This window comes from Camponotus vicinus, unplaced genomic scaffold (assembly GCF_025532165.1).
Source record: "Camponotus vicinus isolate PSW18456_S1 unplaced genomic scaffold, iyCamVici1.0 SCAF_10, whole genome shotgun sequence".
NCBI classification, from domain to species: domain Eukaryota; kingdom Metazoa; phylum Arthropoda; class Insecta; order Hymenoptera; family Formicidae; genus Camponotus; species Camponotus vicinus.
In genome coordinates this window covers 6,485,676-6,503,496 of record NW_028141946.1, presented here as the reverse complement: position 1 = coordinate 6,503,496, position 17,821 = coordinate 6,485,676, and the positions used below count along the sequence as shown (strand labels likewise).

Here is a 17,821-nt window from a genome sequence, read left to right as displayed (position 1 = left end):
AAGTGACGGTAGTCACAGCGAAATCTCTCTTGTTCGATATCCTCGTAAATTTTTACCATTTGACAGATATAAATGTCTCGCGCGATGGCGCAAAATACATATTATCGTTATTCCCGCTTCAGTTTCTGACATTTCGAAGTATTTTATGGAGACGGCGTGGAAAAGAGAATAATATAATAGGCCATGGTCCTTGGAAGGACCGGTTGACGTAACCGGTCCACTATTTTTAACCGCGTCCTTTTGTTTCACTTTTTGCTGACGCTCTCGTCTTTATTCCCGTTTCCTTCCTACACCTCCGTAAATAAAAAAACCACTCTACTTTCCACACCTTTCTTTTTTTTTGCGTATTTATCCAAAGCTGCTTGAAACAGATGGAAGAGACAGATACCCCCATATATAATTTTTAACTTGTGTCATAAATATAAAATATGAATTATGTGTACAAATTTATACATAAATTTTTATAATTTCCTGAAAATTAAAGAAAGTTAAATTTTATATTTGTATATAAAAATTTTATCAATGAAAAGTATTTTAATTTTAACAATACAATTTTCAAAACTTGAATCGCTTTTCCTCTAATTATATATGTATTTATATACATACATATATCAACTAAATTATAGGAACTTGTCAAATAGATACTTGATAAATACACATGTTCATCAAAAATAGCTGAAATGTTTTATCTGTAAATATTTTGCCATAAATCTCGGAAATAAGCTATGCAAATAATTGTTAGAAAAATGCGAATAAAGATAAAAAAATAGAACGATATCCGAGAATATCGCGTATTAAATATAAAAGTACAGTTACTTATGTGAATGCGGTGAATTGTCAGAGAGAAAGGAATTTGTCATTTGCAAGCAGCTTTAGATACAACCATTATGCTATCTGCGAGGCAACCGTTACATGGTGAATACGAATGAGAACCTCGTATATATAAAAAGTTGTGAAGAAAATCATAAAAAATTCCTAAATATAGTAGTATAGTTTTACCCATTCATTGGATTCATAAATATTTTTTGACAGGTACATAATATCAAGTGTATGTAATTTTAATTGTTTTTTTATCACAGAATTTTTTAAGAAAGAAATTTTATATTTTTTCGTTGCTAATAATAATATTATAATTATAAAATTCTATGATTTCTTAAAAGAACAATTATAATATAATTATTTATCGTTTTCTTTCGATGTGTGTGTACTTTACAACAAAATTCAAGTATTAAATAAAATTATACAAGACAAAATTTGTCACAAGATAAAATTTGATTTTTCTTACAACGTAATAATAAAAATTATAGTAATACAAAACTTTCGAAAAGTATAGAATAAAGAAGGTAAAATATACACATATTTTATATACTTCGTTACAAAAAAATCACATCAATAATAATCTATTATTGTCATTTGTATTATTGTTAATAATCTATTAATAATCTGTTATATTATTGTTAATAATCTATTGTTTTCGCCAAATTTCTAAAACGCCATATAATGTATATATACAGGTGTGGGAGGGATGACAGCCGTTCGGCCATCTCCGCCGATACTCGGCGGCGCTCGGCTCGCGCAGCTACACCGCCCGGACCGAAGTCAGTCACAGTCAGTCCTCGCGCACACTTCGCGGTAGAGGGGTGTTCGTCGCGTCCTGTTACTGTCGGCATACTTCGATGCATTCGGAAAAAGGATTTTCTCGACCGGCGGTCTCTCGCAAGCCTTCTAATCGCTTTCGCGGCTTCGAAAGCTTGGTGCTCTAAAACGCCGGTCGCGGATTAGTGCGCGGATTCAGTTTCGGTACAATAGTGGCGGAAAGCTAGCAGTGAGAACGAGAGACCGGAGAGGGAGAGAGAGTGAGAGGAGGACGAACGGTGTGCGGCCCGTGATCGATCCCACAGTGTGTCTCGTTAAGGTGTTTTTTTTTTTCGCGATTTCTCGTCGCTGATCTCTATTATGTCGATGATCGCGTGTGTCGATAAATGGCTTTGACTCGTGGTGTGCTCGCAAACGACAGAACGCCCGCAACGATGCTGCCGCAGACACCTGACATCATCCCGACTACGCTCAACCAAGTAAGTGGTAGTACATATATTACGTTGATTAAATTCATCTCGAACGGATTTATATGACGCTGTCATTAAGCACATATTTGGCAGTTTCAAATTTACGATATTACGTAAAATATCGAAGTGCATGTTACTTTTCGACAAATGTATCTTGCTCGAATTTTTCGTTACGATATTTTCACTTCTGGTAAAAGTTATTAATTGTTCGATATTATTTCGGTATTTTATTCATATCAATGTAATATTTAAGAGATATTTAAACGATACAAAAAAAATATTAACGGAATAATCGCGGAACAAACGGCATAACGTGCACATTTATTCGTATCTATAACCCCGCGAAATTTGAACTTGCTGAAAATAAACCGGCGCCAATAATGTTGCGATTACAGAGATCATCAGAAAATTTTGCATTGCATTTTACAAAGGAATATTTCTCGTGGAAAATATTGTACGATAATACACATAATGTAATATTCGATAATATTGCATAATATGGTAATTAATAGCTGGATTTAGTAATTTCCGATCGGTTGCAATTAAATTATTTTAATTTTAAATCGCGGTGCTTTATCACAGTTATGTTCGCGATTTCGGTCGCTATTCATACGATATTTTAAAGCTCCGTTATATAGACGGATTACGTATGTTCCGCGTACAACTTGCCAGGTAGAAATTGATTAACCTTGGAATCCTGTCATGGTTCGATGGAGTCCGGACGAAACGATCGTCTTAAGGTCACGCCGTACTTAGGATCAGATCAGATCAGATCAGATCATGAAATCCCGAGAGAGAAAAACTGTCGATATCATTCGGCAATGGATGTAATCAGTTCAAATACGTCTGAAACATAGAGCACATGGTATCCACTTTAACCATCCTGAGAATTTTAATTAAAACTTTATCCATTTGCTTGTAAAGTGAATTTTACGTAATATCGTGGAAATTGCTATTTTAACCTTGTGAGAATACCAGTAATTTTTCTAACTGACGATTAACTAACAGATTAATTGATATATGTTTTAAAACTGCTATAATCTAAAGAATTTTTTAAAATTAAATTTTGTGTTTTATCTTGTTAATCATTTGATTTTAATAATTTAATATTAGGTATACATAACACTTTTTTTTCAAGAATATTTTTGTCTGAGATAAAATATTGAGGAATATTGGAAGCTGTTTTTAAGATATATTTTTTTATTTTTAATTTAGCGTTGTTGGAGTTAAAAACAATTTTTCTGATAGTTTGTCAATTTTTTTGATAGATTTTTTTTTTAAACAGTATACATATAAGTATATGAATGTGTATTGAGAAATATATGAGTATATGAATGTATATTTAGAAGCTTTAATAATTTTCATGTTGAAAATAATGATGCTTCTCGTTAAAAACGCTCTTTGATTATCTCTACCGCAATCTTCCGTAAATGTCTGCGATAAAACTCGAGTTGCCAAACAATGTATACGCAGACAGTTTACATGTCACTTGATGAGAAGCCATATAGCGAGAGGCAGACAACGTGATCGATAATATCCGGAAGGTTTTGCGTAGGTCTGCCCGTTGCAGACGACACATTGACAACATTGACATTTTATCATATAAAGTGGTTGGAGTGGTTTTTTTTTGTTATTTTCTTACGCGTAATATATAATCGATTGAATGGATTTCTTTTACGAATAATCGTTTAAATCAAATTCTTCAGAAAAAGAAAAGAAAAAATATGTCTTATCATATGGCAATATTAAAATTTTGTTGAAAAATTATATGGGAATAAAATTTACACAAATTTACACAAATTTTTAGAGAATCTGTACATTAATTTCACAAGAAAAACTTTCAAGTTGTTTTAAAATTTATTATATCTCTAAATTTTTATATTTTCGTCAAAAATAGAAATGAAAAAGATAAAAGACGGACGATATATTTTAACGGATGATTTATTTAAGATTTATCGAGACTTCAACAAAAACGGATCGTAAATTGATAATTTTGCTTTCATAAATTTTTTAAATATGACGCGAAAAAAGAATTTTGTGATAGAGATTCATTCACACACTACTAGTTTATATATTCTTATACAATCGAGAATAATTTTCCTCCAATGTATATATTAGAGTAAAATTAATTTGTGCGATAATTACGTTTTGAATAATAATTCGCGCGATTGAAATTCACCATTAAGTGCATCTGAATCAAGGGCATGAACATTACTGTGATTGCCGCGAAACAATTTGCGACATATATTTTTCACATATTACCAGCACGTCGGTTTCGAAATGCCGATTGGTTGTCCCAGACCGAGTTTTTCGTTAAGTCAGGAATTAAATCACGCAATAACAATGTGATGTAATATATTACGGCATGTTAAATTTATTATCCACATGAAAATTGATTGATAATTCCACTTTCAATGAGTTTTACTGGCCAACTAAACTGGTCCTTTAAAAATCATTTTCTCCCATTTAATTTTTTTATTAATATTAAAAAAAAATATTGCGTTCCACATCATCAGACAGAAAAAATATTGCCAACTTGTGTATAAATATAAAAATATAAGAGAGTTTAAAATATAAAATAAAAATAGTTTATCAAGAGAGGTAAAGAAAAAGAACACTTTATTTCTAAATAAAGTTTTGTTTTAAAACCGTTTTCGACAAATTGAATTTTTCCAACTTACACAAGAGACAATTTTTCCCTCTCGAATATACGTTTGCGTGTGTGAAGCCATTGCCTTTTCCGCGTATCCGCGATGACTCGAAAGGATGAAAGGCACCATACGTTTCGCTACGTTCTGTTTGTTCACGTCTGATTTCGTCGTAAGTGCCTCCTTTTCTGAGACGCGCGTTCTCTCCGTTCAGGTTTATCGTTCGTAGAAGGTGCGTGACGTACTTCGCGAGAGAATTCTTGAGGTGGGCCTTATCGATTGTTTCGAAAGCCGATGTTAAATAAGGCAGGACCTTGTGTAGTCTCCGTTCATGACGCTCCTCGTGGAAGATACGTGACTGCAATCGTGCGAAACGTATGTAATAATTATTTCCATTGACTCATTGTCTTGTGATTTTTTCGCTCTGGCATTATAATTCAATGTCACTTGAAAGATTTTTCTTTTACGTATTTTCAATAATTATTACATTTATTATAGCAATTGTTATGTCGATCTAATTGATATTTTTATATTTTATATTTTCAAAATCAGTCACGACTTAATTTTTTATTGTCTTTTTTTACATTTATTGTCTTTTTTTACATTTTTAAGATTAAAAGATTTATTCTTTTCTTTTTTTACAAAGAATACATATCATGTACATATATTTCAATTTGTACATAGTATAATTAGTTTCTTATTTGAATTAATTTTATTAAATATAATTAATTTATTTTATTTTATTTTATTTAATATATATTAAATTTATTAATTTTTTATTTAATATAAAATTAATATATTAAATTTAATATATTAAATTAATTTAATATATTAAAAAAATAATACTAGTGGTGGTAGGTTATTTCTACGATAAATCAAATTTGCAAATTTCGTGATATATCTTACAAGATTACTGGACAAACGAACATTGGCAAGACGGAATTGGTCTCTTGTGGCTACTTCCTTGTTAAGGTCGTTCTACATTAGTCGTAAGCATATAGCATGAACGCAAGTAGTATACTATTAATATTGATTATACTGGCGGTTAATGTAGAAACGGCGTTTAAGAATTAAGGACGATACTTGCAGAAACGATTACGTTAACATCCAGCGATATCAGCGCATCGCGGCTTCATCTCAACGTCGACATTCTCGTCATCGCGCGATTCCCTCATGCGTGCTCTATGCAAAATACTGCTTTATGCAAATGTCATCGATGTCACGGTCTTTATAGAAGTTACTGTGAATAAGTCGAGCGTTACTTAACATTTGCAGCGAATAATGCATTGTTGCGAGATTAAATGCGGCAGAAGCGCACCGTTGGAATTAACCCTTTTCCAGTGGAAATGTTTAGAGAATTACGAATATGCCGCTTTCTGGTCGTAAATGGTAAAGACAACAAAGTGGACGAGCAATATAATTTGCATAAAACTCTTGAATATGTCTGAAACTACAGATGTAGTTATTAAAAATTTTGCATTCTACATATAAATAGAGATTGTGTAATCAAGACGTAATGTGATGTCATTTCATGTATGTCTGTGCATGTTAGCATAGTAAAACAACAATCAGGAGAGACTATTATAGTATATTTTATTTTTTACCGGAAGAAAAGAAGATTTTTTTTGAAAGGAAAGAGAAGGAAAGAAATAATAGATTATACATTTTTTGGAAATAATCGTGAGAAACGGGATATGAGATGACATTTCAATAGTAATAGGTCAAAATGCGTGAGAATAATTCAAGATTATTGCGGTTAAAAAATGGAGAATAATGATTTTATAATGACTGCAGACTTTATATTTCTCGCAAATTCCTTCATACATATGTATATTAATGCCACCGCCAGATTTTCGTCATTTATTTATATAATATTATAAGTTATGTGAATCTCCAAAATTTTAAATTTGCATTATCGCCAAAAAACTGAATTTGATATATTTTTGAAGTATTTTGAGTTATTATTAAAATCAAATCAAATAAAAAACCGAGAAATTTTATAATAAAGTGTTATATCCGTTAAATTTACATATAAATTAAATTTGAAATAGTAAAAGAAATAATAAAAAGATATTTAAATTTATAATCTCATTATCTTACATAATGCGAGATATTTTATTACAGATTTTTGCGAAATGTACAATACTGTATCTGTAATTATAAATATATTTTTATTTATCACCAAATAATAAAATTGAGTCATATATTATGTATTTTTCATTATATTATTATTATATTACCGACATATTTATATTTTCTTTGTAATGATTGGTAATTTAAAATAATTGCAAAAAGTGAAATATCCAACTTTAGTTCTTTAATATATCTTGTGTGTATATAGTACATTTAATTATTTTTTTTTACAATCTTGAGAGCTTGAACTAGATGCATATATTTGACAAGATTTTTTAAAGGTTACCATCAGCCGTAATTTAGTTGATAATGAAAGCGCTTCCTAATAAAAAATATTATCTCTTGATTATAATGCTACCGTAAGAGCATCATTATAATCGTAACAAGGATGTTCAACTAATACTTGTGATAATGATCGATCAGTTGATATATAATATATGACTCATATCATGAGTATTAAGGTGGAGTAAAATTATTCCGCTCTGAGATTAAACTCTGAAAATTTTAATGAATAAATCTGATCAACGGATAATTAGAAATCCCAGAGGAACATATTCACTTCGTAATCGAATGTGAAGCTCTTTGATCATGCTCTTTGCTTTGTATCTTTTATCAATATAATTTTATAGTAAGAGAAAAAAAAAGAGAAAAAAATTTTCTTATAAAAAATGCTCTTTACGCAGCTGAAAGAAGATATTCAACAGACAAATATAGCCAAGATTGGATAAAATTAATGTCATAAAAAAATTTAAATGATTATTTTCATCATCTCACACGATAGCAAATGTAAACGATTGAAATTTTAATTATGTAAATTGAGATGCAGGAACGATTTTGTTACGTACCGAAGCGTAACTATGTCGATCGTTATAATTAAATTTGCGACTTACGTCGTTCATATATTCAAAAGAAAAGGTTCAATTTATCAAATACTTAAACACGAGAGTCTTTCGGATTAATAAATTAAAACGCGTTATCTAAATCGTCGCCACGATAATTATATCATGTCATACAAAGTAACTGGAATCGTCGCGAAAAATCGCTTCAAGCGTGTCTTGGATTAATTAACGATTTTTTACTCTAATTAGATTGGCCACTGGTTATCCCCCTGAAGCACTCTCAAGCCGTATATTAACTCTAAATAATTCGATGCGATTAGAGTATCTGCGAGAAGGTTGGCGCACTTACATGAGAAATGGTTGTGTAACTAGTTATGACTAGTTTGCTTACTTAAAGTGCGAACATGCAAAGGCAAGACTTTCCTTATTATCTTATTCATTGTCTTGTATATATTATTTTTTTAAATATTTATATTTGTAGAAACAGTTTGAGACTCTGCAAAATAAAATAAAAAATTTTCTCTTTACAATTAAATTTTGTAAAGTTCTGATGTATTGAAGAAATTTAATACTGGAGTAGTCGAGTCGAAAAATACTAAAGAATAGTAGAGCGAAGAAGAATATTAAATATTATTATATGTATATTAATTAATTAAAAAGAATTTTAAAAAGTTTAAAAAGACTACGATATATAAAAAAATAATAGGACAAAGGAAAAAATGATATATATAAATCATGATAAAATTTATTATTCTATATATAAAATTTATTATTCTACTATTTAAAAATATATTTTCTATAAGATGCTTATTTAACAATTAACTAAATACGTAATATGTTTTTAAACAACATAATTACCTTGTTAACATATTCGTTTATATATCTGACAATTTGCTTAACTGTCGTAAAATTTTAAAGCTTACTTAATTATTTAAGATCGTATCATCATACTAACATTTTGAAGATTGTAACACGTTAATTTCGGTGTTATACGTATTAAAGAATCTTAACGTGCACATTTTTTATGCTGATCGCGATTATTTCGCAAAAAAACGAAAAAAATGACGTAATGGTTCGAGGCCCAAATTAGTTGATGACGGTTTCGTCTTAAGATGGGCCGACAGTCTAATGAGATTTCGCGGTCGACAGTGGCGTAATTAGGAGCGAAAGTGCCCCGCCAGTTACAAGCCTCTATCACCTGCTCCTCCGCGTATTTTAATACGTTTTACCGTTAGCTGTGCTCTCGATTACTTGCAACTCATTGGAGAAAGGTGAATGTGTTGGCATCAGAGTCAGGACGAAGAACGAGGGAGGTACGCCGATCCCCCACTTCTTGTAACTACCAAGTAGTACATACAAATATGTATATGTTTGTTAAGTATGCAGACTTTATGAAACTAGTATGCAAAATATATGCAAAAATAAAAATCGATCTATATATTTCATGACCAGTTCCATCGTTCTAAAAACAAGGATCTAAAGCAGTTCTATTAACAAATCTCTTCTCATGACATGAAAAAAAGAGAAAAATATTTAAAAATATAAAAATATAATAAATTAAAAAAATAAATATATATGTATATATATATATTTTTTTTTTCAATGTAAAGAATGAGTTATGAAAAAATATATGATGATGACAAATTTTTTTTAAATTTATTAAATAAAATTATTTATATTTATTTGTCTTAAATAGAAAAAAGACAAATATGGTTAAATAAATATTTTAATAGTATAATTGATAAATTATTTAATTAATAAATGGAATTGTATGACAAATCTGTAATAATACTTTGTCGTATGTGTTCGCTTTTTCCATCATTTTTGACAAAAAATATAAATGGATTTTTGCTCTGTTATGACATTGACCAGAACGGCAAGGTTTCTTCAAGTGGAGAGTAGTTAGAGAGAAGACTGCGATCGATCGGTCTCAAGGCATGTCAGCGACGTAGACATATTCCAAAGCCACCCTCATTTACTTTGTTCTCGTACAAATTGTTAATTAAATGTTAAACATATTACTAACAACTGCAAAAATTTCTATTTGAGAAAATCAATACATTTCTTTTCTCGCAAAAATTTATAATTTAACAAACGCAAATGCCGTAAATACAATACTTATTTTTATATGTATGCGAATAAATTATAACTTTCAATGGTTAATGTTATCTTTAAATAAATGATATTTATATAATTGTACATTTTAACCGCGTTTTAAAAGCACATATGTCTTTTAAAATCAATATTGACTTGTACAATTGATAGCGTTTAATCAAAAGATAGCTGCTCGACCATTGCAGATTACCAGGCAAATCGATACTATATCGTGATATCGGTTTTAAAAAGATTCTATTAAATTCGATATTTTTCTTGTATCCTGATTCGTTGAAATATCATTCAATCTTACAGTTAAAATAAAAATGTGAACATAATGTTTATCAAATACATATTCCTAGAAAAATTAAAAAATATAATTTCAAATAAAGATTCAGAAAACAACATAATTTGTAAGAGAGCGTAGTATTTTTTATCAGTAAGTTTCCAGTAGAATATTTATTGAGAATTTCAATTGGAGAATGTCACGATAGTTTCCTTGAGAAATCCTGACAGTCGGTCGATTGTTTTCGTTTTCGACGAGTACGTTTCACGTTTAGTTAGCAACAAGTTGTCAAACTGTATTTCTCTCTGTTACAACTGTTCCCGATGAAGATAGACAATGGATTACGTAATAACGACGGTTTCTTGTATAGTCGTTTCTTTAAATAATGAATCGCGCAATTTACAATATGTTATGTGCATCCTGCTTTTCATATGTGTGTGTATATGTATACATATAATTATATAATGTGTATGTATATATAATTAAATACTTATTTTAGAAATATTTCCCACATTCCTGTTTAGAGAAGTATAATTAAGATAACGATTACTACTTGTTCATTCATCATATTTCGAAAGCTTTTTTTTATTGTTATAAAGAGAAATATATCATCGCGTTGTTTTATCTTTATATAGTTTTTGTTACATTTAAAAAATATTCGTAAATTGAGATTTTTATTTCGATTTAATTAAATTTTATTACATACATACATATATACATGTGCACACATGTATCTACGTGTGTTATGAAAACATATCTATTACGAAGTACATGTACAAAAATTGCAATCGGTCGGATTATTGATCCACCTACATTCAGAACATATCGATATTGCCAATACATGGGGATAATCTGTAGCATTTCCCACGGTCTTTGGGATACTTTTACACACGCAAGCATTTACGCCTCGCGACAGGGCACGCAATCTTTTCAAGGTGTATTTCTAAAGTATCGGTGGATGTAAGTATCAGAGCTTCTCTCGTGAGTGTTTTTTGAGATGAAAAATCAAACTTTCACCTGTAAATTGAATGCGCTATATTTATATATGTATATTTATATTAGAATCCCGTTATTTAAATTTTCATTCTTTTCGACCTGTCTTTTTCATTTAATTTGTGATATGTTGATGACATTTTGCATCATATTTCGATATGAATGAACGCGATTCATTAGTACGCGAGATAAACGCGACTTATAATTAATTATATTTCGTCACGCAAATAATATAATACTTTAAAAAATTGATAGGTTTAGAAGGGAATGTTCAAGCGATAAAATTTAACTCGGATGTATATCGCGTGACATCCGCATGATGTAAATGAGATCAGAAAGATATTTACTGCAAAATTGAGTGATTAAACCGTTTCACCTACATATTATCGCGAAAGCAAATATTCGAAAATTGAAAATTGTGATGCTTTAAATATTTTTATACATCCTATAGACTCAAAGTAAATAATATATAATTATTTGAGATCTGTTTTACCTCTTATAATTATTTTCTTTTGACTTAATTATCTTAGATTAATCTATTTTAATTATAAAATTTCGCCAAAATTTCATTGAGCTCTTTCTAAACAATTTCTTTCTTTTTCTCTATTAAGAAAAATAGGTGTATTTAATTCTTAATAATTATACAATTATGGAATTTCTCAACTTTTACTTGCATTTTTCATTTTAAAATTAGCTGCATAATATATTGCCGACAAATTCTTCTTGAAACACGTTGTAGAAAATCGTGATACGCGAGAGACGAGACAGATTATTCGATTCAGTTTTCCATGAGCTTTTTTTGCCTCTCCATTCAAAGAGACTTCATTGTCGTGTTTGACGTATCCTGCATTATATAGAGCAGGTGCGCGGTTTACCTGCCGCGGGCGGTACTGCTTTTTCATTTTCTCCACTTTGCTGCCTTCACGCTCTGCAATCGTTGTATCTTCGCTCTTTTCGTTTTCTTCCGCAGGATCTTCTTCGCTGCCGCGACTCCATGAGAATTAATATCGTGTACAAATAAAACGTTTACGCGAATAGGTATATTTCGAATTATCGTTATTACTATGCAACAGTGCGATACGAATGAGAATCAGTTCAGTTTACTTTACCGTACAATTTCATAAGACGTATCTCCAATTGTGTTAAAAATAAATTTTCTATTTTATTTAATTTTTTTTATTTCAGGCTTTAAATATATTTATTCTTCTAACTTAACAAAATTTTTATTATATTTTTCTCGATTAAATATATTTTTTTATCTTACATTATATTTATTTTAAAATCAGGAAAATTACATTACATAAATATTACATTAATTTTTAAGAATTATTTTAGAGAAATATAATACATAAATTCATTTTAAAGTATAATGTTGAAAATAATATAATATTATTAAAATAGATATTTTAAAAGAATGATATATTTTAGAACAAAATTATATAAAACACTTTAAAAGGAAGAGATTTTAAAGTTATTATTTCTCAAAAATAAGATCGGAACTTTATACACATACCGTTATTATCGCTGAGTTATATAATTGTGACCGAAATCGGTAAAGCTCACGGGAAGTAATCTGGTTCTTACAACTTCCTGCGACCTTTATAAACGTTTTGTTGTTCGGCTTTCTTTGAGAGAAACTGTCCGCGGAATCCCCGTATTTATTTGAACTGGTTTGGACCACCAGCAGCGGCGCGATTGTTCACAAAAAGAACGCTAAAGAACTTATCTATATCTCTCTTTTTCTTATCCTCTTTATATTTTTCAAAGAATAAAATTACGGACAAAAGTGACAGTAATTCATTTCGATTGTATTCCATAGGAGTTGGATTATTGTTTTTAATTTGATTCACATCCACCGGAGATACAACTCATTTTTTATCCGATTATAGTAACGCGTAAAATATTATTTCTTTTTTTTTAATGTAACAACTAAAATTATATAGAAATATATTGTTGAGTAAAAAGTAGAATATAATATAAGAAAAAATTCAAATTTTTAATAAAAATACAGAAATTAAATATTATTAAAATGAGACTTGCATAGAGACAGAAATAAAAAAACTAATAAAGTTTATATAAAATTGTTTAGTCAAATATAAAAAACTAATCTATGTATAAAAAATAAGTAATTTAAAATTAATGACTAGTTATTTTCTAATAATTTTCCTCGAATTTTGACAATATTGAAGTATGTAATAAATATATTGTATATATTTTCCTTGAGATTTAGTTACTTAGCTATAAGCGCTTATCAAAGCAATTCGGGTATAAGAAAATTATCTGATACAAAGATCAATTAATCAAACGAGAAATAAAATTCTGTTACAACGTGATGGCTCCCATGACAAGTCATCATCCCACGGTTGTAACGTCATGGCGGCGATAGGTCGTGGGTCAAATGACGAAACATTCGTTAGATGTGGGTGAAACTAATTTAACCTTCGCAGGAAGTACTCGTGTTTCGCTGCCCGCATTAAATCAAGGATCTTTATAGAAATTCAATTATATGTATGTGTGTGCTTTTTCTTTCGAAACAATGGAAATATTCGAAATTCACCTGGAATTCATTGAAATTTAAACGAAATAATAAATATAAATTTTATTTTCATATAAATCATAATTATTACACGTCCTAGAATTTAGTTTTGTAAGTTTTAATGTGATCTTCGATATATTTTATTCTTAATAATGATAAAAAATACACATGTAACAAGGCAATTAGAAAATTAAAAACCAATTGTAAAAATAATGCCTTGCTTTATATAATTCAGTATCGCGCTAACCGCTTTAGTTTTTCGAATAATGATGGAATTAATTTTATTGAAATTCAAAATTCGGACTAAAGTCGAAGACACTGCGATTTCTTATATACATATGTAAAGCCCGAGGAAATCCATGAATAGCGAAGAAAGTTTTACTCTCCGATCGTTTTGCATATGCAAAAGAGAGAGATCAAGAAGTAAATAAACAATATTTCCTCGTTAACGTGAGAGAGCAGAACGAGAGTCGACATAAATTCCATTAACGAGCGACGTTGCTGCAGATTCCGGGTTTCCACCCTCTAGCTAGAATCTAATCTTTCGTAGACAGGGGCGATCACGATGGCGAAGGGTGTTCGAGACACCCTTGGTTTAAAATCTCGTACGAGAGGAAAACAGAGCTGAGGAACATGCATCTGGTTTAATTGCTCGTTTATCTCGTCGAGTCGTAGCATCTGCTGCAACGCTGCTGCAAATCTCTGATTAACATAATCTAAGTGAGCAATAGTGAGCCTTCGGCGGATTAACATTAGCATATTTTACATTACTCAGAGCATTGGAATAACACACGTACATATGTACGCAGCTTTGAATCTTAATTAGAAATCTGATTGTTGGTAATTATTGATAACACAATAATTCGTAATTTATATATAATTATTCAAGCTTTCTTGGATATCAATTTCCAGATTTTATCGGAATAATTTAATTTAGCTCATGTTAATTTATGTTAATGTTACTTTATAATTATTAAATACAATTATCAAGTACAATTACTAATTATTAAATATAATTAATTCAAGTTTGTCTCTCTAATTTGATACATATTTGTATATACATATAAAAGAGAATAAACTAAATATTTATTTCAATACATTAATTAATTTGAATCAAAATTTGTGGATTTGTGGATTGTTACGATGATAATTAAATCTTAATTTTGAATTTCAACTTGATAAAATGTAACTACTTAATTTGAATATTTAATCGAATATATAAATCAAATCTTTTATTATATATATGTACGATCATTCTTTACGTGACAGCGTTTGTGATAAAATTAATCTACTCACCGTGTCAACATGCTTATTTTAAGTGTTTTAAGTTATGGTTGCAACGCTCCTTGCATAAGATTTTTAACAATACGTCCTAGTGGAATGTTTCTGTCAGGCACGTTGGCGCGCTCTATTTCCGCCTTCCTTCTTCTTTATCTTTCCACATTTCTTCTTTCCGCGCTTCTATTTCGCTCCCCTAGTTATACTTTGAAGTCGCCGTCTCGTGGAAAAACCAGTTTATTGCCACACGCGCGCGTTCATGGCACCGAGGTTGCAGACAAATCCGTCGCGTATCTCTTCTTGTGGACAATTTTTTTACGTGCAAGTTATGTTTGTGAAATCTTGTATTTTCTCTACGCAAGATATACCGAGATTCTCACGTTTTTGTGCTGGGTTCGCAGATTTTATACATATATATATATATATATATATATATATATATATATATATATATATATATATATATCCTTATATAAAATAGATTTATTAACATAATCAAAATTCAATTATATAAATCAAAATGCATCTAATAATAAGAAGCAAAAAGCGATTGTAATATACATAATACTAAATAATTAAATTGAATTTTGTAAAATTTATTTGTGTAAATTGAGCACACAAGCATAGGGCAGAAATTATTTTTAATTAAATTTTTTATTTTATTTTTTGCTCAATTTTTTGCTTTATTTTGCTCTAACTATATTTTATTTATTTTTAATCAATAAATCATAATTTTTAAATATATTTATTATATTATCTCGAATTAGTTATTATATTGTATATATATATATTTAATATAAAATGTGTCAGACTCTATATTTCGTGATGATTGAAATGCATAGTATCGATCCATACTTGGATAAATATCGCGTTTGTAAGATTATCTAATCTTATCATTAATAATGTACACTATCCAAGATCGATTGCGCATGAAATTTTACAAATTCAGTGAAGAACTCGTTCCCAATATATACGATATATTCATTTTAATGTTTTATCGAAATGTTTTTTCTTCTTTTTCGTCTCTTTTTAATTTTCTCTTTTTTTCGTTTTGTGTAATTTCAGAAAATATATAAACATAGAACACAAAGGATCTGAATTCCAGTATATGCTAATTCTTAAAAATTTAAAAGGAGTTAAGTGCATCTTTAATCCAGAAATAAAAATAAAACCGCAGGTTTATGGGGTACCACAAGGAATACACAGGGAGTCAAACTACTATCGTGCTACCATGTGAAGTAAGTCTGAAAACATCTGAATTGTAAATCTTGTTACATTTTTTATATGCATTTATTATATAAGTATAATCTTTCTTTTTTTAATTCGATAAACTGTGAGAAAAAGATATCTTGAAAAATTTTCTTTAATGTGAACTATATTATATAAGAAAGCTATGAGCAAGGAATGAAAATAATTAGAGATTAATTCTTTCTTTTAGTTGAACATTCATAATTTTTTAAAGTTACCTGAATCTTGTTTCCCTCTTATTAAATTATTTCCAACAGAATGATGTAAGACATCGTAATTTTATCTAAAAAAAAATTATTCAATAGCAAAAATTTGAGGACGTCGAAAGCACTACGGACAGTCCTTGAAGTATCCTGAGAGAGCCTGACATAAGAGCCGTGGGAAAACTTTCCACGACGTAATTTCGGCCGAGTGCCTTCGCGGATTGCCTCGAAAAGAGGCAACAAACGTTTGCCATCCTGGCCGGTTGCCTGACCCGCTTGGGTGGCATATCGAATGGTCGACGAGTATGAAAGGATGAGAAATCGAAATCTCCTTCTTTCTCCTTCGCGATAGAATTGTGCGATGCGAGAACTCGAACAATTTTCCACAAGGACAATTTGTCGTTCTCATTAGCATACACGATATGCGCCAATTTTATACATACTCTTTCGTGTTCAATGTTTCTGGCATCTCCTCGAGAACAGCTTCATTATCCTTCACAATAACAGCTGATCAATATTTTTGCTCAATGCACTGCATATATTATTGCCATTTTTTTAATGTAACATTATACGTCTTATCTTAAATAGAATCAATCACTATCTGAAAGGTGAATAATTACTGATGACCTTATTGTCAGTTATAAATATAGCACATTGTGATATAAAATAATTTATATAAAATTAAATAATTTATATAAAAGATAATCGAGACGCTTTCCCCCCTCAAATTATTATCATAAATTATTATTTCATTTATTTATTAGAATCACATTACTTGAAAAATTTATCTCGAGCTCTCCCTCTCTATGAAAAGAAATATGAATTGAATGTATAATATGAATCAAAATATATATGTATTTACTTATGGTTGACTTTCTCAAATACGGATTGGTCTCTTATGCGGGTGAAAACCCGTGATACGTCGTCTGTTGAGCGACGAAGCGAGCGAGAATAATTTCTCGCGGAAACTAGCCACGAGGGGAGTAGATTAACCCCGGATACTACGTGTGTATACGCACCCCAACGGTTACTGTTGACTCAGGTTGTTCGCCCGAGCGAGATGGTCGTAATTCGGCACAAGGCGATCGATTCACGTCACATTGCGCAAGGAGATACGGCCAACCATAGTAAAATTATCGTCCATATTTTCTCAGTTTGACAGTTATCGTCGCTTTGACAGTTCACGTAGAACAGACTCGGTAAACTACAACGACGATGATAATGTAAAAATGCGACAACTAGTCGATATATTTTGTTGTCAAAAATATCTCATATCTCTTTCTATTGATAATTTCAAATTTAAATAATTTAATTCTACTAAAACGCGCGAAGTCGAAATTAATAATGACTTTTATCGATAAAATTTAAAATTGTCGTTAAATTTATTTATGGGATAATGACAGTTAATTTAATTATAACTTGATTGCATATTCTTGTCTACTTAATGTTATATTATTATCGTTTTTACTATTTATTTAATTTAGCAGCAAGTGCGCG

At 30.0% G+C, this 17,821-nt stretch overlaps 1 protein-coding gene and 1 long non-coding RNA gene across 5 annotated transcripts in view; one reads left to right on the top strand and one right to left on the bottom strand.

Moving 5' to 3' along the window:
• P130cas (Serine_rich_CAS and FAT-like_CAS_C domain-containing protein p130CAS) overlaps positions 1 to 17,821 on the top strand; it is a 184,693-nt gene that overhangs the window by 121,814 nt on the left and 45,058 nt on the right. For 3 of the 4 annotated variants that reach the window (XR_014435387.1, XR_014435388.1, XM_083080067.1), the window contains exon 5: positions 1,515 to 2,075. Coding sequence is in view for 1 of the 4 variants with exons in the window: in XM_083080067.1 (XP_082936193.1) it covers positions 1,983 to 2,075 (93 nt within the window). In the remaining 3 variants the exon portion in view is untranslated. Of the gene's footprint in view, positions 1 to 1,514; positions 2,076 to 15,938; positions 16,112 to 17,821 lie in introns of all 4 variants that reach the window. The other variant, XR_014435389.1, reaches the window with a different exon arrangement.
• On the bottom strand, positions 14,885 to 17,518 carry LOC145960540 (uncharacterized). The gene is made up of 3 exons (XR_014435393.1): positions 17,344 to 17,518; positions 16,768 to 16,925; positions 14,885 to 15,226 (listed from the first exon to the last, which is right to left on the bottom strand). It is a non-coding gene; the product is annotated as an uncharacterized LOC145960540 (long non-coding RNA).